Source organism: Brassica napus, chromosome A4 (assembly GCF_020379485.1).
Source record: "Brassica napus cultivar Da-Ae chromosome A4, Da-Ae, whole genome shotgun sequence".
In the NCBI taxonomy this organism is placed as follows: domain Eukaryota; kingdom Viridiplantae; phylum Streptophyta; class Magnoliopsida; order Brassicales; family Brassicaceae; genus Brassica; species Brassica napus.
Window position 1 is genome coordinate 13,181,659 of NC_063437.1, and position 24,199 is coordinate 13,205,857.

The following is a 24,199-nucleotide window of genomic DNA, read 5'->3' on the forward strand; positions in this document are numbered from 1 at the left end:
ATAAAATAATGTTAGCAGTAGTTACTTTTCTATTGGAAATTGATATTATAATTTATTGTCCATCAGATTTGAAATACTTGGTTGGATTAATTTAAGGCCCTTAATTTAGTTATTACTTTAAAAATCCGAACTCAAGCGTTCAACGAATCAAAGGCCGGGTCGTTATTTTCTCACAAGCAAAAGGAAAAAACTAGTCCACATTGATGAACCACCACTAGAAAAATTCTTGAAGCACAGACAGTCCCACAAGTTTCCTATCGATCCCAAACTCTTCTTTATTATATAAATCTGAAAAGAAACACTTAAGTTTCTTTAAGTCGAGAGATATGGCTTCCAGTTCAAGAAGAGACATGGACGTGTCTCTCTTCTTCTTTTTCTCCTTCCTCTTAACTCTCACTGCTTTAGTTGAATCTGCTGGCCGTGGAGTTACCAACAATGATAACAAAAATGGAGGATTAGGAGCTTCGTTTATATTTGGAGATTCTCTAGTCGATGCTGGGAATAATAACTATCTACCGACCTTGTCTAGGGCCAACATGAAGCCTAATGGTATCGACTTCAAAGCCTCCGGAGGCAACCCTACCGGTCGGTTTACTAATGGCCGGACCATTGGTGACATCGTTGGTACATACACCTTTTTTTATCAATTCTTTAACGCATATATAGTAATTAGTAAACGATATATGATATATATACACCCCTAGTGCAGATATGATGTTCAGTTATACTCGAGTATACCTTAATGTTTATGTTGATGTTTATTTCGTCTACTTATGTTAATTTTTTATATGAAGGGTTTGATTAATGATATTTCAGGGGAAGAACTTGGATCAGCCAACTATGCTATCCCATTCTTAGCACCAAACGCTACCGGAAAAGCTTTACTAGCCGGTGTGAATTACGCATCCGGAGGAGGAGGAATCATGAATGCAACCGGAAGAATCTTTGTAATTTTTAATCAATATGTTTAGATAACGTTTTACATCTGATTTTAAAGTTCTAACTTGTGTTTTTTTGGGTGTAAATGAAACTACTTGGTAGGTGAACAGATTAGGTATGGATGTACAAGTCGATTTCTTCAACACCACACGTAAACAATTCGATGACTTACTTGGAAAAGAGAAAGCAAAAGAGTATATAAGCAAGAAATCAATATTCTCCATCACAATCGGAGCCAACGACTTCCTCAACAACTATCTATTCCCACTTCTCTCCGTTGGAACACGGCTCACTCAAACTCCTGATAATTTTATTGACGACATGCTCGACCATCTTCGCGACCAACTAACCGTAAGCAACAACAAAAAGAATGGTCCGAAGAATGTTTTAAGCTTACAGTTAATGGTTGTTTATGGTTGCAATGCAGAGGTTGTATCAATTGGATGCAAGAAAGTTTGTTATCGGGAACGTTGGACCGATCGGATGCATACCGTACCAGAAAACGATTAATCAACTAAATGAAAATGAGTGTGTAGATCTGGCTAATAAGCTAGCAAATCAATACAATGTTCGACTTAAGATTTTATTAGAGGACCTAAACAAGAAGCTTCCCGGAGCAATGTTCGTCCATGCCAATGTCTACGATCTCGTCATGGAACTCATTACAAATTACGACAAATACGGTAATATTTCATTTTTTCCCCGGAGCAATGTTTTCGGGTGTCGGTAATATTTGGAATGAGTTACTATATACATATACTCGTTATGAGCCTTGAGTTAATGAGTATTGTGTAGGGTTCAAAACGGCGACAAAGGCTTGTTGCGGTAATGGAGGACAGTTCGCGGGTATAATACCGTGCGGACCGACATCGAGTATGTGCGAGGAAAGGGATAAGTATGTGTTTTGGGATCCTTATCATCCGAGTGAAGCAGCCAATGTTATCATTGCGAAGCAATTGTTGTATGGTGATGTTAAAGTCATCTCTCCGGTTAATCTCAGTAAACTTAGAGATATGTGATTTGATTGTTTGGAGATTCCACACTTCATTTCTTCCATTTACGGTTTGCTTTACGCAAAGTTAAAAACCGATCTTTGTATGTAAATGTATGTGATTAGCTTTAATTTAAGTGAGAAGATGTACTAAAAAATTTAAAATGTATGCTGACCCAAAAAAAAAAAAAAAAGAAATCTATGTTTTTTTTTTCACATTCCCCTTACGTTTACGAGTTTAGTACATTGTTATACAAAGTTACTGATGGAGCTATCCGATGCCCAATACAATTTACAATGTCAGTGTTTACAAATGGAAAAAAGTTTCATAGCTACACCAAGTTTCCTATTATATGGTGGAAACCATCCGGTGTATGAGAATGTGTCAACAAATACACGAAGTTTATGTTAATACATGTCACATGTACGAAGTAAATAATAATATGGTGGCAACATCACAATCGGGTTTAATTTATTTTAAATCAAGTTAATGGGGTCAATCTGTAATTTACTAAACTTAATAAACTTAATGATTTATTAAGTTCAATAAACTTAATTGATTTTGTTAATAAACTTAATAATTTATTAAACTTACTTAATAAACTTAATAAATTTATTAAACTTATAAAAATTAATAAATTTATTAAACTTATAAAATTAATAAATTTATTAAACTTATAAAAATTAATCATTTATTAATAAACTTAATCATTTAACAAACTTAATAAAATTAATAAATTTATTAAATTTATTAAGTTAAATAAATTTATTAAGTTTATTAAGTTTAATAAATTTATTAAGTTTAAGTTTATTAAGTTTATTAAATTATTAAGTTTATTAAGTTTAATAATTTATTAAGTATAATAAATTATTAAGTTAAATAATTTATTAAGTATAATAAATTATTAAGTTAAATAATTTATTAAGTATAATAAATTATTAAGTTTATTAAGTTAAAGTTTATTAAATTACTAAGTTTATTAAACTTAATTAACCATTAATTTTATTAAGTTTAAATTTATTAAGTTTATTAAATTATTAAGTTTAGTAAGTTTAATAATTTATTAAGTATAATAAATTATTATTATTTTTTAGTTAAAGTTTATTAAATTACTAAGTTTATTAATAAAATCAATTAAGTTTATTAAACTTGAAAAATCATTAAGTTTATTAAGTTTAGTAAATTACGGATTGACCCCATTAACTTAGCTTAAAATCAATTAAACCCGATTGTGATGTTACCACCATATTATTATTTACTTCGTACATGTGACATGTATTAACATAAACTTCTAACACATTTTCATATATTGGATGATTTCCACCATATTAGTGTAAACTTAGTGTAGCTAGGAAACTTTTTTCCTTTACAATTTACAATTATTTATCATAAAACTGTTTATATGAACATATCACTTGCTTAGTTTTCATACATATAGATAATATATTTATTCCCATATGGCTTAATTATTGTGGTGGAAGCTGATTTTGGGTGACAACTTCAGGTTTTATTCATTCATGCGTACATATCTGCGATCTTCAAGAGACAAGCACAAAGTTCTTGAGGCTTGGAGATCATTGGCATATGATCAGCATCTTTGATCTTGATAACTTCTCTTGGTGGAAAGTTGCTGATTATCCAACGCTGGTATTCCTTAGGTATTATATTATCCTCTTCGCATATTATATAGATGCGTGGAATCGATCCATACCCTTCCTCACTAAACCTTCTTGTCCCTGCCAGATTATTCGTAACTAACGGGTTTACCCTCACCAACAGCTTCGCCAATTCAAGATCCTAACCAGTGACAACATTTTAAAATTGTTACATTTTGAGCTAGAGAAAGAGAGGTTTGATTAGGCTTGGAGACTTACTTCAACTGGAGACAGTTGGTAAAATTTCTCGGCCAAGAACTTTGGTCCAAAAAGAATAGTCTGTAGAGGACGATCACATGTCCCGTAGCTTCCAAACACCGTGTCTAAGAACTCTTCTGGTGGAATGCTAGCAATCAACTGCATATTTCACTCATATGTCAGAATCACTTGTAGAGATTATACTGAATCATTGTTATGTACCTTTTCGAAAACATAAGCTGGAGGGTTTTTGGTGTCGGGCATCGAAGATGTCAAGAAGACAATAGCAGCGGTCTTACAAGGAAACATGTCGGCAGCGAGAGCAGCCGGTATACCTCCCATGCTATGAGCGACTAGAATAACCTTTTCTTCAGAGGCAAGCGAGCCCATCATCTCTAGCAATGACTTGGAATAATCCTCCAACGTCTGAATCTCTTCCACTCTGGTCGTGTTGATACCTGATGCTGCCAGATCAATAGCAGAGACACATTGTCCTGCAGCTTCTAGAAGTGTTTTCACCTTGTACCAACTCCACGCGCCGTGGCATCCAGCATGGACAAGCACAAAATGTTTCTTACTCTTCTTCTCCATTGCCTTTTCTTTTCAGCTTTTTTTGGTTCAACACTTATACTCTATTTCTATAGAATGGTAACCCAACATTACATTGACTGTTAGTTATAGGTCGTTGTCTTAGAATCGTACACCAACTTTATATTGACTTATAGTTTAAAGTTTGTACAGTTTATGGAGTTAGTTGGTTGACCTCTTGATTGGATATAATCTTAGACCACAAATTATATCTTAGGAAAAATATAATTTTTTTTATTCTTATAAACAACATATTTGGTTATTGAGATGGTAGAAACATATTTGGTTATACTAAATTTCAAGTTTCTCTTCTGCATATTTATCTGCAATCTCCAAGAGAAGAGCACAGAGTTCCTGAGGCTTGGAGAACATTGGCATATGATCAGCATCTTTGATCTCCATCACTTCTTTTACCGGAAAGTTGTTGATCATCCAACGCTGGTAATAATCACGTACCACATTATCCTCTCCACATATGATGTAGATACGTGTAACCGATCCGTACCCTTCCTCAGTGAAGCTTCTTGTCCCTGCTAGATTGTCCGTAACTGACGGGTTTACCCTCAGCAGCATTTTCGCCAATTCAAGATCCTAAACAAAAAAAATGTTACTAGCAAGATCTTGTTTGTTTGTGGCTGTAAAAGAGAGGCTGATGAGACTTACTTGGACTGGAGAAAGTTGATACAAATGCTTGACCAAGAACTTTGGTCCAAAGAGAGCAAACTGTAACGGATGATCAGTTCTCCCATAGCTCCCCAACACGGTATCCAGCCAATCTTGCTCTGAAATGCTTGCCATCATCTGCATATTTCATTCATACATCAGAAAATCACTTGTAAGAAGATATAGAACCGTGTAATAGAATCATTATTGTACATTTTTGAAAACATAAGCAGGTGGGTTTGTTGTGTCAGGCATGAAGGATGTCACAAAGACAATAGCAGAGATCTTATGAGGGAAAATGTCAGTTGCAAACGCTGCGGATATTCCTCCCATGCTATGAGCAACAAGAACCACCTTATCTTCATCAGCCGAGCTCAAAACATCAAGCAACGGTTTGCAGTAATCCTCTAGTGTTTGAATCTCTTCTAATCTGGTCGTATTTATACCCGACGCAGCTAGGTTTACTGCTGTCACAGTGTGACCTGCAGCCTCGAGAATCGGTTTCACCTTGTACCAGCTCCATGCGCCGTGGCATAGGCCATGGACAAGCACAAACCGCTTCTGGTTCTTGTTCTCCATTGCCTTCTTTTTTATTTCATCCTTCTTGCTCTATATAAATATTGCTTTTATTAAAAAAAGAAGTGCTTTCGGAAAAAGATAACGTTTCTTCATGTTTGGCATTTTTCTAAAAGGTTGAACAGAACTGCCAAATGTTCATAACTTTTCCGTAAACTCCAAGAACAATTTCACAGATTCATGAATTCAAATGGAAAGCTAGTCACATGAAATTTTCTCTACATTCATTGGGTAAAAAGAAAGAACAGAGTTTTTATGTATATTCGTTTATCGTTTACTAATTTGCAGCGATGATCCCAAGAGACAAGACCAGATGGATACTATTCTTCATTTTTCAAAATGAATGTAACATTCCTTAGGTCTTGTATCATACTCTTGACCTCTTGGAGCCTGCTTCGGGTGGGCAAAAAAATTCCACGAACCTTGTTTGTATTCAGACAAGCCATGACCCACCAACTTTGTGTACAGACAAGGTGGAAGTGTAAATACAAAAGATCAACAATCTCATAACACAGAAGATTTGTTTTACAACCTTTTTGTACTTTGGGTGGTAAAAACCATGAACCCTAAGACTTTTTCACTAAAATATAAGAAGTTGGAGTAAGAAGAATCTCTCTAGTACAGACTTGTAACAACCTAAGCGATATGTATGACTTCAATAATTGGTCATCATTGAAATGAAGAACCTCAGAATGCTGTCTTGTAATTATCTCTCACTCTCTTTTGTTTCCTTGGTGAGCAGTGGAAGCTAAAGTTCCTACTTATTCACAGTGATGATTATAGTTTTGTTTAAGGTATTATTTATCCGCAACCTCCAAGAGAAGAGAACAAAATTCTTGAGGCTTGGAGAACATAGCCATATTATCTGCTGATCATCCAACGCTGGTAATCCTCAGGTACTGCAAGGTCCTCTCCGCATATAATATATATAAATGTGACGGATCCGTAACCTTTCTCACTAAAGGTCCTCTACACAAGATCCTAACAAGCAAGCAACAATCAAGAAAAGATTAACAGTGTTTACTAGCAGTCCTTTTGGGAGTTGAAGTAGAGATTTATAGTAAGCTTGGAGTCATACCTCTGGGGGAGAGAGCTGATGGAAATACATGGCCATGAACTTTGTTCCCAAAAGAGAAAACTCTAAAGAGCGATCAGGTTTCCCATAGCTCAGAGAATCACTTGGAAGAGATCAGACAGTGCAATCAAATCATTTACCTTTTGTAAAACATAATAAGCAAGTGGGTTTCTTGTGTCAGGCATGAAAGCTGTCAAGTAAACAAAAGCAGCAATCGTATGTGGGAAGATGTCAGAAGCAAGCGCAGCGGATATTCCTCCCATGCTATGAGCAACAAGAATAACCTTGTCTGAGCAAAGAGAGCTCAGAAACTCAAGCAACGGTTTGCAGTAATCCTTTAAAGTCTCAATCTCTTCCTAAGGGGTCATGTTTATACCTGATGCAGCCAAATCCACTGCGGAAACGGAAACGTTGTGACCTGCAGCCTCCTGGAGGCTGCCTCCAGCTGCGCTTTTACCTTGTAACAAGTCCACATGCCGTGGCAGAGCCCATGGACAAGCACAAACCGCTTCTGGTTCTTCTCCATTGCCTTTTTTTACTTCCAGCATTATGCTTCAACACTTATACTGATGTTTAGTTTATTGACTGTTAGTTTCTGGTCATTTTCTGAGATTCATAACACTACATTGACAGTTAGTTTTTATTTATTTTACTATTTCAACTACAGAAAGCAATAAAGTCTTGACATTTAGAGTTACTTAAATTGTACCTAATCCAAATACATATTTTCAATAAAATCTAGTTGAAGTGATTTTGTATGCAACTTTCAAGAGACGGTCACTTAGTAACTGCGGCTTGGAGAACACGGTTATATGATCTACCACTAAGTGTGCTGGATACTATTCTCCATTGACATTACTCTGAAATGGTTTTGTCCACTTTGAACACAACATATGGTAGTAGAATAGTCAATTATATTTGTTTACAAAATGATAAAAAGCTAGTGAATTACAGTATCAAATGGACTCTTTACCCGGATTCTCAAGTTCACCTGCTTTAGATTTAGTATACTTATTTACAGTGTCTTGGTAGCCTAGATTAATGTTTCTCTCAGTTCTTGCACTTCTTTAATGATAGATGCTGAAAAGTTATAGGCGTTTGATTGTTTCTTTACCTGGCTGTCAAGTTAGTTCCCGTTAATTTGATTGTGTATGAATCTTAATGTTGGTTAATCTGTATGTATCAAGCATGTTTCTGGCTATAGAAGTCTATGTGTGGTACATTGGAATAGTTCCATGGCAGAAAAGATAGCTTTTATTGTGCAAGAGGTTGTTGCAAAAGTCTTTTTTTTTCTAATGAATATTATCACTTTCTTAACTTTCATACATGCTGTGTTCTCTTATGGCTTGTCGTTGTAGTGGAAGCTGAAGTTTATAATTGCTTTGCTGAGGTTTATTCATGCATACGTATGTGCGATCTTCAAGAGACGAGCACAGAGTTCTTGAGGTTTGGAGTTCGTTGGCATATGATCAGCGTCTTTGATTTTTATTACTTCTTTTGGCGGAAAGTTGCTGATTATCCAGCGCTGGTATTCCTTAGGTATTATATTATCCTCTTCACATATTATATAGATACGTGGAATCGATCCATACCCTTCCTCGCTAAAGCTTCTTGTCCCTGCCAGATTATTTGTAACTAAAGGGTTTAACATTTTCGCCAGTTCAAGATCCTAACCAGTGACAGCATTCAACAATTTATATAGTACATTTCGAGCTTTAAAAATAGAGGTTTCATTTGGTTTGAAGTCTTACTTCAACCGGAGACAACTGATAACATTTCTTGGTCAAGAACCTTGGTCCAAGAAGACTAGTCTCTAGAGGACAATCAGGTGCTCCATAACATCCAAACACTGTGTCCAAGAACTCTTCTTGTGGAATGCTTGCGACCAACTGTACATTTCACTCATATATCATAGTCATTTCAAGATATTGTACCGAGTAAGTTGATCTGTTGATGTACCTTTTCGATAACATAAGCAGGTGGGTTTTTGGTGTCAGGCATTGCAGATGTCAAGAACACAATAGCAGCGGTCTTACAAGGGAAGATGTCGGCAGCGAGAGCAGCCGGTACTCCTCCCAGGCTATGTGCGACAAGAATTGTCTTCTTGTCTGAGGGAAATGAGTCCATAATGTCTAACAATGGCTTGGAATAGTCCTTCAACGTCTGAATCTCTTCCACTCTGGTCGTGTTGATTCCCGATGCTGACAGATCAATAGCAGATACACAGTGCCCTGCAGCTTCTAGCAGTGTTTTCACCTTGTACCAGCTCCATGCGCCGTGGCAGATCCCATGGACGAGCACAAAACGCTTCTGGTTCTCCATTGCCTTCTTAACTTTCTGCATCTTGGTTTAATACTTATATAGTTTGTTAGTTTCCCAGCTCTCCTCTTTGTATACTGACTGTTAGCTTTTGGTCGTTTTCTGACATCCAGAAAATGTTAAACCAACACTACATTGACTATTAGTTTGTTCTTCTTGTCCCTGCTAGATTGTCTGTAGCTATGGGGTTTACCCTCACCAACATATTCGCCAATTCAAGATCCTAACACGCCACAACAACAATCAATAAAAAGATTTACCTTTGAAAGTAGAGATTATTATTAAGCTTAAAGTCATACTTCTGGTGGAGAGAGCTGATAAAGATTTATGGCCATGAAGTTTGGTCCAAAAAGGGCAAACTCTAAAGGGTGATCAGGTTTCCCGTAGGTTCCGAAGACGGTGTCCAACCAATCCTCTTGGGCGAAACTTGTGATTAGTTGCAGATTTCAGTCTATCAGAATCACTTGGGCAACCAAATCATCGGTGCGTACCTTTTCTAAAATACAATATTGTGGAAAGCTTAAGAAAGCAAAAGAACTATTGAGAGAAAACTCGTTGAAGCAATACAAAGTTTTTTTTTTAAGATTGATATATATATTTTTTTTGAAACACAACAAACTTTCATTCATGCTAGAGTTAGGTAAACAGAGACGAACAGAGTTGAGGTTTTACAAGATTCCAACAATCCAAAAATTCTATCCTTCCGCTGTGTGAAGGGAGCTGCTTCCCAAACATCACTCGCAAACTTACACTGAAAAAACAGATGAGGGATAGATTCAATGGCACCACGTCTCTTACATACCGGCTCAACATTGATATGTCTTTCTACCAGTCTTGCGCTCACAGGGAGGGCTCCTTTAGCTGCTTTCCAGATCAACATTTTAACCTTTGGGGCTGTAGGTAGGTTCCATACAGACTGGAACCAGTTGACGTTGACGTCTGAAGGTTGAAGGCCATGTGAAAAAAACATTGCATAGTATATATAAACCTTTCAAAAACTTTGATATTTTTTCTTTGAATCAGAATATTTTAAGCCAAAAACCTAGCTCATTTTTAAAATAAAAATTAGATTTTCATCCGCCTTTTAAGACACTGAGATTGTTGTTTAGCGTTTAACAAAATTTTAGTTTTTGTCATTTTTAATTATTTATGAATTATTAAACAAAAATTGTCAAAGGAGGTAAGATAATTAATTCAATTCTCTTTGCAGCCAAGTGAAGAGAATTTAACATTAGTATTTGTCTGCTACGAAACTGAGATTCTTTTTTCTGCACGAATCATAAATAAAAGCTGAGATATCTTGACTTATGATTTGTAGCCAATGAAAGGGTATTTTCTTTTCTAGTTTGTGTTTGGTAATAACACTATGGTTTGTGTCCACCACATATTTGTTTCTTTTCTAGGTAAAATTATTGTGTTCTGTTTTTTTTATTAAAATATACTAGTAACCATTTTAATTAGAGTAGGCGCTAAAATGGTTCTTGAGGAGCACTAAATGTGTATCATACATTGAATGTGTAATTGTGTATTAATAGAATCCATTTGTACAAAAAATACCCTTAATGAGAAGTTCATATATAGTGTTAAAGCGAGTTGCATTTTTGTAAATCGTGTATGAGAGAAATGTTATTTTTATAGAATACTAGGGTCTTTGTCCGCGCTACGCGCAGAAAATAGATTTAAATATATTATGTTTAAGATTTAAATCTTTAAATAATATTAAAAATTTATTTGATATGTTTAATTAAGTTTTTTTCGATGTGGATATTGAAAAAAATATGTGAAATATAATTGTGTGTTGACTCTTTTAATATTTGGCGTTAATTGTAGCAGAAAATATTACTCGTTTGAACTAATTTGGGCCATATAATTAAAACTAAAAAATTGTAGTTGCATGCTTTTAACGTGAAACTCTTGCAGAATGAAATAAGCAATTTTATTAAATATATGGGAGCAAATTTTATTTGATATTATAATGTATTACTATAAAGGTTTTAAAAAGCGAATTGTTTCCAAAATAAGTGCAAAAGTATGAAACAAGCAATTTGAGAAGAAAGAGTCAAACAGAACCAAAAATACTGGAAAGTAAAAACAAATAAGTTTATTGAACCATGCAGTCTTCGCAAATATGAGAAGCAGATCTAGTTCCCATCCTTAGAACGTTTAGGGTTGCCTTTCTCAACACCATCACCCATCCTTTTCAGCCCTACATCTGCACAAGCTTGAGGGATTTTGGCTGGCTCAGAAGCATCATCCCCAGTCGCCAGTATCTCATTTACCAGAGCCAATAATTGGATCTGCTATTGGTTCTGGTATAGATGGTGGAGCAGATGGAGATAGGACCTTCGTAATGGTTATCACTCATGTCCTGCCAGATAGATTGTGCTCAGTCACCTTTACATTGAACTTGTGGGTATATCCTATGGTGTTGAGCAGAGCATGCGGAACAGGCACCTCAAAACCATCTTCTTTATTTCCATTGCCCTGAAATGTGTAAATATTGTTGTCAGCTGAGTACGCAAGTGTGTAAAAAAAAAACAACTCGAGAGTAGTATATAATAATAAAAATTAGATCATGAGTGTGCACCTCAAAATAATTGCTAACCAGCTCTGACGCATGCTTCCCTGTTAACTCACGGCCATCATAGCCAAAGAGAACAAAAACAGCCTCATCACTCTTGTCATAAACAGAAATCTTAGCTAGGTACCTGCCATTAAAATGTGAGTAGTTAGTAACCGATAAACTAAAAGTTGAATCAAGAGATTGGAGCTCATATTGTGGTTCACCGACAACGTCGTTCTTGCCACATTTTGTGCACATTAGGGAGGTTGGCCCTTTGGTTGCAATGCTATATAATACCAAGGAGAGTCTTGGACAACATCATCGATTGTTGCAGTGCACACAAAGAATGCATCCTGAGACAATGTGTAAATAATTAAGATATTTTCTTAAAAATAAATTACAAACATATATATTTTCTTATACCTTTGTAGCTTCCTGCTTCATGTAGGAGAATATTTCTCCAATAGTCAACGTCTCAGTTTTTGTAACAACAACTGCATTGACCTGCTTGGCAATATCTGGATTACTTCCCAACCTGATCCAACGTGAGAAAACAATTCATTACCCAAACTGATATTAACTGCCAAGTCTCCAAGTTATTATATACTAAATAGTGAAAACATACCAGCCAATATACTCCTTAGTTGGTTGGACATCGTAGTCTAAAAACACACGTGAAGGGGCCATGGATGTGAGAGCAAGTGTGCCTGATATATTATGTTGTAATAGACACTAAAAGAAATATCGGCATTAGTAGCATTGAGAATATGCTATCGTATCGTTTTGTAGCGTTTTGAAAGGAAAGTAGAGCTACAAGGGCCTCACGCGCATGCGCACGCTCATGTTTATTCTTCGAGCCACTTCCTCACCCTTCCTATAGGTTCCCCTAGGTTTCTTATCTTCCCTGATACCTGCTTACTAAACAGTGACTCTGTAAACCGTCTGCAAAATGGGTAGACCGACGTTTATAGTCAGTCATTTGTCTCACACGCATGTGAGACAAGTCCCAGGGCCTTCCATTTCAATTACAGACCAGACAGAGGCCGCTCTGACTCAGCAGTTCGACACTTTGTGATTCTTGAGTGAAAACCCTAAGCCGGCCAATCACGAGACTCGGCTCGAACGAGGGCATGGGTCTTATGACCTAATATCTCGCTCGACTCAAGGGAGCGTGAATGTGTCGATACACCTAAATCCGTGCCCCAAGCTGGATAGGGCGTTAGTGGGTTCTCCACCTGCATCCTTGCCCTTGACTGGATAAGGCGTTGTGGTTATTAGCCACCAGCGTCGTGCCTCAAACTCGAATAAAAGTTGTTCATTCCCCTCGCCAGGCATGCCCCCCCCCCCCCCCCCCCCCCCCAAAAAAAACAAGCCCCTTCCCTCATTGCTGAGAAACCGCCCTTGGATTCGAACCAAGCTTGGCCCCGACGGCTGCAGTTGCTAATCAAGATCAAATCTTCGATTCACGTATGTTTGTGTTAAGTAGAAACATTCATTTTAGTTGACCACTTTCCAATTGTCGAGAAACATCGACAAAACTTTGCATTATTGCGATTTGTGATTTCAACCTCTAAAAAAAATTGTTATCAAATCTTTATTATTCATAGTTATTAATTGTCATATATATATGTTAATCATATTAGCTAATTCTGTAGTTTTTATTTAAGGAAAATATACATTTTTTATATTTTAGGTTAATATAATGTTTTTTGATAATTGGATTTGGATTAACATTTTTTCAATTGATTTTTAAGCTGCCACGTAAACTAAATTGATATCATAATTAAGTAACATCTAAACAGAGTCTTTTTTTAATTAATACAAATTTAAGGTTTTAACTTCTTAAATGATCATCAATTAATATATAAGGTATATACAAATACTATACGAATGTAATGGAAACAAAGAAAAAGTCACATAAAAACTGGAAAGTCAGTAAATAGATTTTTTGAACCTCTCACATTAACGCTTTCACCGTGGCAAAGGTAGACTTACGGATGTAAAATGCGAACGCACATGGAAAAGACGAACGGAAGAATTACAATAACATTATAAAATTTTAGTTAATTATCTGACACAATTTTAAGTGACTTTTATTTTGTCACCAAGTATCAAAATATATATTTTAAACTTCTCAAATAATATACTACTCTGTTTCATAATATATGATGTTTTGTTTTGGTGCAGAAAAATTAAAAAAAATATTTTTTTCTAAAAAATATTTTTAAAATATAATTTTAAAAATTGTTTATCATCATATAAACAAGAATCTGTTCTTTAGTGAAAGTAGAGTTGTCAGAAAAATGCTCGTAAGAAAATTTAAATAATCAATTGTTAATTGTTAATATAATAATATTATAATTTGTAGCAGAATAATAAATTAGTTAAGTTACAAAAATATATCTATATATATATATATATATATAATTTTAAAATCAATCAATCTATTATAAAGAACTATAAAATCTAGTTGATTGACCAGTTTTCAGTAAAATCAAAGTTAATATTAAAATCTCAAAACATCTAATATTTTGAAACAACATAAACCTCTTAAAACATCATATAATAATAAATAAAAAGGAAAGTATAGAAGATACTTTTCCAAAAATATTTTGTATGATATTTTTATATGACGATAGAATTCCATCACAAACAATTTAAATTTTGGTGGAATTCATAACATAAAACAAACTCTGAAATTTGAAAAAGATACATTATTATTCATTTGCAACAAACCCTTATTTGTATCAAATCCAATACATTTTCATGAAAGATTATTTAAACAAATTTGTCTGCGATTTCCATGAAGTGATCACAGAGTTGCTGAGGCTTGCAGAACATTGGCATGTGATCTGTCTCGTCGATCTCCATCACTATATTCACTGGAAAGTTATCAATCAGCCATCTTTGGAATGCTTCAGGTATGCCTTTGTCCTCTTTGCATACTATGTAAGCTCGAGGAACATTACCATACCCTTCATCTGAGAAGTTTTTCATCTTCGATAAGTTGCTCACAAACAAAGATCCAGGTCTCTTTAAAAGCAATCCCAATTCAAGATCCTAATCAAGATTACATTCACCACCAGAGTCAAAAGTAGGTTAAAATCAACAATTTTATCCGTTCAGTAGTAGGACTGCTTCAGAAAAAAACCGGGTTACATGTGTTGCCATTGCCATCTATCCACTATCTTTTACATCTTTTATATAACTTATTTAGTTAATGTAAATGTGGAGATTTTTATGAAAAGATAATCATTTATAGTCTACAGAATTTGTTTGTTGTTTTAATATCCAAATCTTAAAGTCTAAAGGGGGAAAATCTCATATAGATCGTTTTTGAATTTCATATAATATATATTTCTTTTCTTCTGGTGCAATACTTGCAACACCACAAAGATCATAGAAGATATATTTGGATATTCATATTTTTGTATTTACCTTTATATAAATTAATTTAAAGATTGACCCCATGACCCAAATTATTCTAGTTCGATTTTCGATTTCTTATTGACAAAAGTAATAAATTCAAAACATATATATATAAATAAGTATCATGTGATATATGAAGGTTTACTAAATTACCTCAACTGGAGAGAGCTGATACAGACCGAGCTTCATGAACTCAAAGCTGAAGAACATACTCAGCCCAGAGTTGTCGGAGCCGTATGGTTTGAACTCGGTGCCCATCCATGCTTCGTGTGCCATGCTGCTTCCAAACTTTTACATCATTACATTACAAAAAGTCAAACTCAGATATATTTTCCAGAGTTTAATACATCGGCAAACCTTTCACCAAAAAAAAGAAGAAAGTGATATAGATCTAAAATAAAGAAAGTTCCATCAATTTAGAATCCATTAATGACATTGTATCAGATTTGGGTAGCTATCAACATTCATCGGACATTTGTATTATGAGACGTACAGAATGAAGAAAACAAATTCATCGGACTTTTTTGTGTGTTTGAAACATTAGAAAGAAAGACAAAAAAAAAAAACAAATCATTGGACGCTTTTTTGAGACGTTAGAAAGAAAAAATCATTGGACGCACGTAAACATTAAATTCCAATACATATCGTATGTAGACCACATAATTTCTAATATTAGTTTCTAAAGGAAAAATTTCTATCATTTCTCTGTTTTTATTCTCTTTTATTACGGAAAATTTTGGTTATATAATTTGTTTAAATAATTTTATACAAAATAATTGTCGGCACTAACGACGACATTCAAAATCTTTTAGAAAGTAATATAGATAACACAAAAGTTCAAAAAAATATACATAACACAATCATTTAGTAACCTACTGATTATTTTTATTTTTTTGAATCACCTATTGATTATAAAGTAATATCCAAATTTAGATAATATATATATTTTTCATTTAATCTATAACCACCATGTAGAAATAATCAATACTCCTTCGTATTAGATTAGTAATGTTTTGGGGTTCGTTTGCAAATGTTTGATTCTTTTACTAAATCATGGACTCTACAAGTTTTTCTAAAGTTTAAACTTCAACTCAACAAGACATATTTATTATATAAAGCATCGTTTGCAATAGAAAGAAACGTTTACGATCTTTCTCAAAAAAAAAAAAAAGCGTTCACGATCAGCATGAACCTTTTTCTTGATATGCGATCATCATTTAAAGTGTTTAAAACGATACCTTCTCCAAGACGAAGGATGGTGAGTGTTTAGTATCGGGCATGAAAGCACTCAAGAAGACAGAGACAGAGATCTTGTCGGGAAACTTATCCATAGCGATGGCTAAACTCAAGCCTCCAAAGCTATGACCAACGAGCACAACTTTCTCATCATCTGGTAATGACTTTAGGAGATTCAGTAACGGCTCAGAATATTGTTCACATGTGGAGATGTCAGTGATCGACCTTGTGTCTATTCCGGAGGCAGCTAAGTTTAAGGCGGTTACTTGGTGGCCGGCCGCCTCGAGCAGCGGCTTAACCTTGTACCAGCACCATGCGCCGTGGCACGAACCATGTACTAGCACAAAGTGTTGTTTTCTCTTATTTTCACTCATTCTTCCGACTTTTAATATTGTCTTACTCTCCCCACACCCACACCCACACTCACACCCACAAATATAAATGGAATAGGTAGATGTGTCTGGAAAAGACTTAATAAAGGTCGTTTCGGTAAGGAGGGTCGTGGTGATTGCTACTCACGATAATGTTCATTTAATTTATGTAGTCTATCCCCAACCAATAACAATATGATTTTTTTTAAAAAATATACTCTTTCCGCTTCATTTTAATTGTCGACTCGGACACACAAATTAAAAAATATTTCTTCCGTTTCTAAAAAATTCATATTCTAGAGAATTTTTTTTGTTTTAAAAAGATACTCCCTCCGTTTTTAATACAAGTCGTTTTAGAGAAATTTTTATGTTCCAAATTATATGACGTTTTCGGTTTTCTATGTAAAATTTATTAACACTTAATGTTATATAACTAATGATAATATACCTTATATTTTATTATTGGTTGATTTGTGGTTAGGTAAATAATTAATGATGTTTTTGTTTACAAAATATAAAAATTAATAATTTTCTTAATCTATGTGCATAATTCTAAAGCGATTTATATTAAAAACGGAGGGAGCACATATTTTAGATTTCCAACGTAATTTTTGTTAACTACAAATGAGAAATTGTAAAGTTCAAGAACATTAATTGTATTTTTTAAAATCTTATTGGTTTAAAAATATAGAAAATATAAAATTTCAAAAAACTATGCATTTAAATCTAAGTTTTAGTATGTTTTATTAAAAAATGTGAAAATTTTAAAATATGGATCTTTTAGGAATGGATGGAGTATTTAGTTTTATATATTTATTAAATAAAACATCATTATCAGTACAACTAAACACATTTCAACCAATTGAAAAATAATTTAAACTATAAAGTCAATAAAATTTGCACTGAAATTGTAAAACAACACTTATTCTGAAATGAAAATTTTACTTAACTAAACTAAAACGGAAAGAGTAATAAATATAGATTTTATCCACTCCAAAAGTATTCTCTTCATATTCTTAAGAAAATTGAACATAAGATGAGGTTGAACTTTTGATAAAATTTTTAACTTAAAACCAATTGGTAATAAGTGGATTGATCAATCTATCTTATATATTACTTAGGATTCCTTTCAATTTTTGATGTGGGATATTTGTCTCTAATACGCTTTCTCGAGATGATGGCTCTTCGTGCGTCAATTTCGGAATGTTTGGGCAAGGATCGATGGGTCGTCGACTTTGGCTGGATCGATAATGGATCGGATTGGATTGTTTGAATCGGGCTCTGATACCATATTAAGTTAGATGGACTTCCAACGTAAAACCAATTAATGGTGCATATAGCTATTAATCTCGAAGAATCCAAGATACCCCATCTGATACTATGATAATTTTCATGAACTTTCAACTTAAAATCAATTGGTGATATAAGTGGATTAACCAATCTATCTAGGATCCATTTCAATTTTCGATGTGGGACTTTTGTCCCAATAAATTTTGTGCCAACCTACTATTTGTCTACAAAACTTTTTCTTTTTTTGAAGACTGCTAGTCTACAAAACTTTTAGGATCCAATGATTTTATGTGTAGTTTAAAACTAACTCTAATAAAAAAAATCAAAATATCAAATTAACCTACTTCGTTTTTGATATCTTATTTTGTTGCATACAAGCTTACTTTATTCCTAACATGTTAAATTTTGCTCAATTAAACATACGTGCTAGCAATATATTATCTACCTAAAAGTTGACTTGTTATATATCCTGATATATGATCGAATCAAGCTGAAAAGTGTAAAATCTAAGATTTTATTGAGCTGTCATTATCACCCAGCTAATAAGAAGACTTGGTCATAATTTTCACCCAACTAACAAATAGACTTGGTTGTCAGTCTTCCTTTAATATTCTATCTAATAATACATCATTTATAAAATACTCAATGTCCAGATCACCGGATCATAACAAAAGCTATTAGTCTACAATCCTATATATTAAATAGAGTTGGACGGTTTAATTATAACTATAACTAATAAGATTGTATTACATTTCTAAGAACGAATTATTGGGGAGGGGCTGTTCGTTTCACCATCTATCATCTCTATCTAGATGATTCATTTGTATGATCTATTTAAATAATCTATTCAGATTTTTGGGACTGTTTGTTTGTTCATCAAGATGGTTCATCTAGATGAATCATCTAAATGAATTTTGTGTTTGTTTTTTTTATTTTTATTTTCATTTTCATCCAAATAAGTTTAGTAAACAAATTACCACTATTTTCTTGATTTAATCATATACTAAAATTTACTACAATAATAGCTTATAATAAACAAAAAATTGATAAACATGTATTTAAAAAAAAACTTTAGAGTTTCAAACTAAAAGAGTATTAATAATAAACCGACTATAACTATCTAAATGAATTTTATGTTTGTTTTTTTATTTTCATTTTCATCCAAATAAGTTTAGTAAACAAATTACCAAAATACCATTTTCTTGATTTAATCATATGTTAAAATTTATAGCTTATAATAAACAAAAAATTGATAAACATGTATTTTAGAAAAAAAACTTTAGAGTTTCAAACTAAAAGAGTATTAATAATAAACCGACTATAACTTCAATTTTGGCAGAAAATGAAATTTTTCGGTTATGACGAAAAATGAGATTTTTCGATTTTAGCGGGAAAATATTTTTTTTTTTTGGTTTTGGCGAAAAATGCATTTTTGCGGTTTTGGCGAGAAAATGAGATTTTTTTTTATTTTGGCGGGAAAACGAGATTTTCTTTTGTTTTGGCGGGAATATACAATTTGCAGTTTTGGCGAGAAAACACGTTTTGTGGTTTTGGTGGGAAAACGCGTTTTGGTGTAAAAACAAGATTTTGGCGTGAAAACGCGTTTTGTAGTTTTGGCGGGAAAACACATTTTTCGGTTTTAGCGGGAAATGCGTATTGGTGGGAAAATATGTTTTTGCGATTTTCGCGGGAAAATGCATTTTTTGCGGGAAAACACGTTTTTGCGGTTTTTACAAGAATATGTGTTTTGCAGTTTTGGCGGGAAATGTATTTTGATGAGAAAACACATTTTTCAGTTTTGGTAGGAAAACACGTTTTGTGGTTTTGACGGAAAAACGTGTTTTTGTGTTTTGGTGGAAAAATGTGTTTTGGGGTTTTGGCGTGAAAACGCGTTTTTGTGGTTTTGGCATGAAAACACGTTTTTACAATTTTGGCGGAAAAACACGTTTTTGCAATTTTGTGCGGAAATGGATTTTTAGGGTTTTGGCGTGAAAAATTCGATTTTTTAGGTTTTCGCGGGAAAATGCGTTTTTGTGGTTTTGTCAGTTTTCGTGTGTGACAAAATGATATTATGTTTAATTGTTTATGTTTGTAATTTGTGAATTACATGAGGGCATAATAGACATTATACCATATTGAATGAATCATTTTCATCCAAATGGTCCAAATTGGATCAGGTAAATGAACTTTAAAATTAAGCTTAAATTTCTGAAAGTTATCCGGTTGATCCATCCAGATGAGTTGTACTTTAGTGTCTAAACGAACAAAACTTTCATCTCCATCCAAATGGCTCATTCAGATGGAAAAACGAACATGTCCGAAATTGGTTGTATTGTAGCTGTAAAATAAATTATTGTGAAATTTAGTCTGTAATCTTTTTTTGATGTAGCTATATTTTATGTAGCTGTTGAAATTAAATGACAAAAATAAAAAATAAAAATATTCTTACATCAATAATTTTTTGCTTTAGAAAAGAAGGCAGCTACCGCCATTTCTTTAAATTTTTAGCTTTAGTTTTAAAAACTACATAAAGCATGAATGGTAATTTATATGGTTGTATACAGAAACTAAAGGTAAATACAGTCGCTACATCCCAACCAGTTAGTTACCTCCATTGTTATATGGAGTATATTGTAATTAAGTTTTTTTTTAATTAAGTATATTATTAACCGGGGCTTCTAGCTCTAGTGGTAAAGGACTTACAGTTGTGAGTATCGCCACATGGATTCGAATCCCGGCCACTGGGAAATTAACATTTCGGCATCGCCAGGGACAGAGGACCGACACGTGGCAACACGTGACTAGTCTGGATCACTTCTGTAAGACCAGGATACCACTGTATAATTCAAAAAAAAAAAAAATTGCGATTATGGTTTTGTTGATTTTCGAATTTGATCTCCTTACATACCAAATCACGAATAATTTAGTACATGCTACTATAATCTGCAAAATCTCGTTTAAACGCGAGTCATTAGCATTGGCAGACTTTCTTATAACAGGTAATGATCTGAACTTTTCTGATTCATATATATGTTTTGATATGTAAGAATGATATATATTGTAGGGTTATGATGTGATGGTCAGAAGTCGAATATGATCACGAGTGCTTCAGTACATGCCACTACATTCTGGACGCCAGTTTCGTTTGAATCCGAGTCATTAGCATTGACAGACTTTTTTTAGTTCTAGAATTTTAATACCCAACTAATTATCTAGAGTGAACGTGGCCGTACACTAACTCATTCACCGGTTTCTTAATAGATCTTAGAATCTGATACAGTTTCGACTAATTAACTGAGAGTGGTTAGCTAATTTTATGTCTAGCGAAATTGATCTCTAACATAGATCAACAAAGCAACTCCTTTTCGAGTTTAATATCCTACCATCATTTGGTTTTGGTCTGCGTTGGAGACATTGATGCCACCAAACTTTGTTGTTGGTAAATATATGATTTGATTGCACATTAAAGGCAAATGTTATATACATGGAATAAAATTATAAAGGGTATAAAAGATAGTGTCAAGAAGATATTTACAGATCCAAACATAAGAGCTTTATTTTTTTCTTGTAAAATAAAGTATATCAATAATGGAGTTGAGTTTTACTTCAATTCTATTTTGGAGTAAAAAATAAAATAATAAACAAAAATGAATGCATTATTTCATTTATAGAGTAAGCTTATTTCATTCATGTAAACTCACTTTAAACTTTATTATGGTGTAGAAAATAAAGTAGGATTGAAACATTTTTTACTTTAAACTTTATTATGTATTGAAAAGAGAGTAGGATTGGAGATGCTTTAAATCGACTAGTGACATGATTTTGATAGGTAACTTGACGATACAAATAGACATGTAATTTTATGTCTAGCCAACAATACTTTTATTAGTAAAAATATCTCCAATCTTAATTTATATTTTACTATAAAATAGAGTTCAAAATAAAATAAAATAAAATATTTTATTTATTATTTTATTTTTACTCTAAAATGAAGTAGAATAGAATTGGAGTAAACCCTAAAATAAAATTATCCTGTTACGGAGAAAAATGGAATTATACATTGGAGAAGCTCTAAGGTTGGATCAAGGAATCAATGTTTAGATTCGGTTTTGCAACTATAATAATTATTCGATACATAAATTATAGTACTTTTTCTTATGAACAAATAAGAGTGTGTTTACACTATAATATTGTTTCTTCACTTTCAGCCCAAGTAGCAACTCGACTGTAAAGAGCCTTTTTTGTTGTTTCATTAAATTTACGCAACCAAAATAAATTACTGAATATTTTGAATTTTGGAATTCGACCTGTTTTATTTTATTTGATCTTTTTAATTTTGGTCATGTTCTGCTCTGAATATCAATATATACCCCCTCCCCCTCTATTTCAGTTTAGTTGTTGTTGTATAGTAAACTGTATGTTTCAAAATAATTGTTGTTTAATAATTTCAGTGCAAAATTTATTGAATTTATATTTTAATCTGTTTTTCTATTGGTTGAAATGCGGTCGGTGTATTAGTAATGATGTTTTGTTACAAAATTAAATATTTTCTTATTATCCAAGTCTAAAACAAAAATTAAAATGAAAAGGAAAAAGTATATTATTTTTATATATGTTACATCATTTTCTTTAATTGCTTCATTTGTCAATTGTCCACTAGGACTATTATTATAGCTGGAGATATCAAGGTAGAGCGCAATCCACAGGTTATGTCCAAGTAGCCTACTAGCAGGACAAAACTGGATATACATATACAAACCGTAACCCGCGGCCGACCAACCCACATGTACCAAAATAAAATTGAATCCGCTACGGGTTGGGCTACTTGAAAGTGGGTTGGCCCACTTAACATTTCTAAAACTAAGAATTTTAATGGAATTTAAAGATTATGAATAACTTGAGAGACATTTTATTATCTATAACAAAAAAAATTTGTTCCATTTAAAATACAAACGAAAAGAAAAATAGAAAAAAAAAACAAGCATGAATAAGACATTCAGAAAAAATTCATTTCATATTTAAGTATAACATAAATTAGTTTTTTTGTTTCTTTTGGAAACTTTGAAATCTAGTTATTACAACAAACACAAAATGGTGACTAAATGAACAAATAGGAACACTATGTTCTTTATCATTCCTTAAAAATTTTACCATTTACGAGGAATAAGTTTTTCTTTTCATTCTTTTATTTGTAGATAACTATAAAACAATTTATTTCTTATTAATTTTGATAAAGAACTATCGTTCCTCATCATTCCTAAAATTTTATTTTTACTCGTTTTTTTATATCTGTTCATATTGTTCCTATGATAGTTACCAATCATACCAAAAAAAAAAGAATCTTATACATCAACTATCTCAACACTTTAACTTGTTTCAAATACCGAGAGAACCATAAGCGCCCCTTGTTTCAAAGAGAGGAAGACGGGTTATTCACATTTCATTTGTGAATTGAAAGCTAAGCAGTGGTAATTCTAAAAATTCCTCCAGAAAAAAAATAGAGATGTCTCCTACGCACTTGCTTTGTATTAAATGATAATTAAAAACGATATTATCTGTAAATAATTTAAATATAAAATGATAATTAGTTTATACTTTCTCGTTTTTCTACGATTCTTCTACTGTTTCCTTTTAGTACGAATGCACGAAGATGTGATCTTGCAACGCCAATAAAGAGTTATGTTCCGTAATGTTTCGGAGCCTTCAATGTGACAGGACAGCTGGTCACCGTGACGAAGTCTTATAGTTGATTTTGTCTAGGAAAATTAGACAAAATACTATTTTCTCCATGTTTTAGATAACATTTGTTTTTTAAAATATAATATTCCATCCGTTCCTAAAAAATCCATGTTTTAAAATTTTCACATTTTTAATAAAACATATTAAAACTTAGCTATAAATGCATAAATTTTTGGAATTTTATATTTCATGTATTTTTAAACCAATAAAATTTTAAGAAATGCAATTAATATTTTTGAACTTCACAATTTTTCATTATTACTTGAAAAAAATTACATTGAAAATATAAAATATGTATATTTTTGAAACAAAAGTTTTCGGTAGAATATGAATTTTTTAGGAACGGAGGGAGTACATAATAACTTTTTAAAATATAGATAATATATTATATTTTTAATTTATATTTACTTAAATTGATTAAATTTTTATATTTCATGATACTTTTTAAAAATACACTACTCCATCTGTTCCTGAATATAAAATATTTTAATTAAAACACATATATTAAGAAATTAATACACATATTTAGAAAATTGCATTTATCTAAAAATATCAACAAACTATAT

At 32.8% G+C, this 24,199-nt stretch overlaps 5 protein-coding genes and 1 pseudogene across 6 annotated transcripts; 1 reads left to right on the forward strand and 5 right to left on the reverse strand.

Annotated features, from left to right (window-relative positions):
• The first annotated feature begins 127 nt into the window (after positions 1–127).
• LOC106449822 (GDSL esterase/lipase At2g23540) lies at positions 128–2,074 on the forward strand. The gene is made up of 5 exons (XM_013891514.3): positions 128–624; positions 817–947; positions 1,042–1,290; positions 1,367–1,622; positions 1,735–2,074. The coding sequence occupies exons 1-5, from the start codon at positions 327–329 to the stop codon at positions 1,956–1,958; spliced, it is 1,158 nt and encodes a 385-aa protein (XP_013746968.1). The 5' UTR covers positions 128–326; the 3' UTR covers positions 1,959–2,074.
• A 1,183-nt stretch (positions 2,075–3,257) lies between these two features.
• LOC106449824 (putative methylesterase 19) lies at positions 3,258–4,575 on the reverse strand. The gene is made up of 3 exons (XM_048777670.1): positions 4,007–4,575; positions 3,806–3,943; positions 3,258–3,728 (listed from the first exon to the last, which is right to left on the reverse strand). The coding sequence occupies exons 1-3, from the start codon at positions 4,373–4,375 to the stop codon at positions 3,447–3,449; spliced, it is 789 nt and encodes a 262-aa protein (XP_048633627.1). The 5' UTR covers positions 4,376–4,575; the 3' UTR covers positions 3,258–3,446.
• A 3-nt stretch (positions 4,576–4,578) lies between these two features.
• LOC106449825 (methylesterase 7) lies at positions 4,579–5,659 on the reverse strand. The gene is made up of 3 exons (XM_013891516.3): positions 5,249–5,659; positions 5,036–5,173; positions 4,579–4,963 (listed from the first exon to the last, which is right to left on the reverse strand). Exons 1-3 carry the CDS (start codon positions 5,612–5,614, stop codon positions 4,664–4,666), a joined length of 804 nt encoding a protein of 267 aa, XP_013746970.2. The 5' UTR covers positions 5,615–5,659; the 3' UTR covers positions 4,579–4,663.
• A 364-nt stretch (positions 5,660–6,023) lies between these two features.
• LOC106448508 lies at positions 6,024–7,215 on the reverse strand (annotated as a pseudogene).
• Positions 7,216–7,955: 740 nt separating this feature from the next.
• LOC106449826 (putative methylesterase 19) lies at positions 7,956–9,953 on the reverse strand. Of its 2 annotated transcripts, XM_022718833.2 has the most exons (4): positions 9,305–9,953; positions 8,646–9,228; positions 8,438–8,575; positions 7,956–8,303 (listed from the first exon to the last, which is right to left on the reverse strand). In XM_022718833.2, exons 2-4 carry the CDS (start codon positions 9,027–9,029, stop codon positions 8,250–8,252), a joined length of 576 nt encoding a protein of 191 aa, XP_022574554.2. In that variant the 5' UTR covers positions 9,030–9,228; positions 9,305–9,953; the 3' UTR covers positions 7,956–8,249. The 2 variants fall into 2 exon arrangements, with proteins under 2 accessions (XP_022574554.2, XP_048633628.1); XM_048777671.1 differs by having other exon boundaries at positions 7,956–8,575.
• Positions 9,954–14,230: 4,277 nt separating this feature from the next.
• LOC106446475 (methylesterase 1) lies at positions 14,231–16,738 on the reverse strand. The gene is made up of 3 exons (XM_013888216.3): positions 16,236–16,738; positions 15,151–15,285; positions 14,231–14,628 (listed from the first exon to the last, which is right to left on the reverse strand). The coding sequence occupies exons 1-3, from the start codon at positions 16,605–16,607 to the stop codon at positions 14,347–14,349; spliced, it is 789 nt and encodes a 262-aa protein (XP_013743670.1). The 5' UTR covers positions 16,608–16,738; the 3' UTR covers positions 14,231–14,346.
• Positions 16,739–24,199: the final 7,461 nt, after the last annotated feature.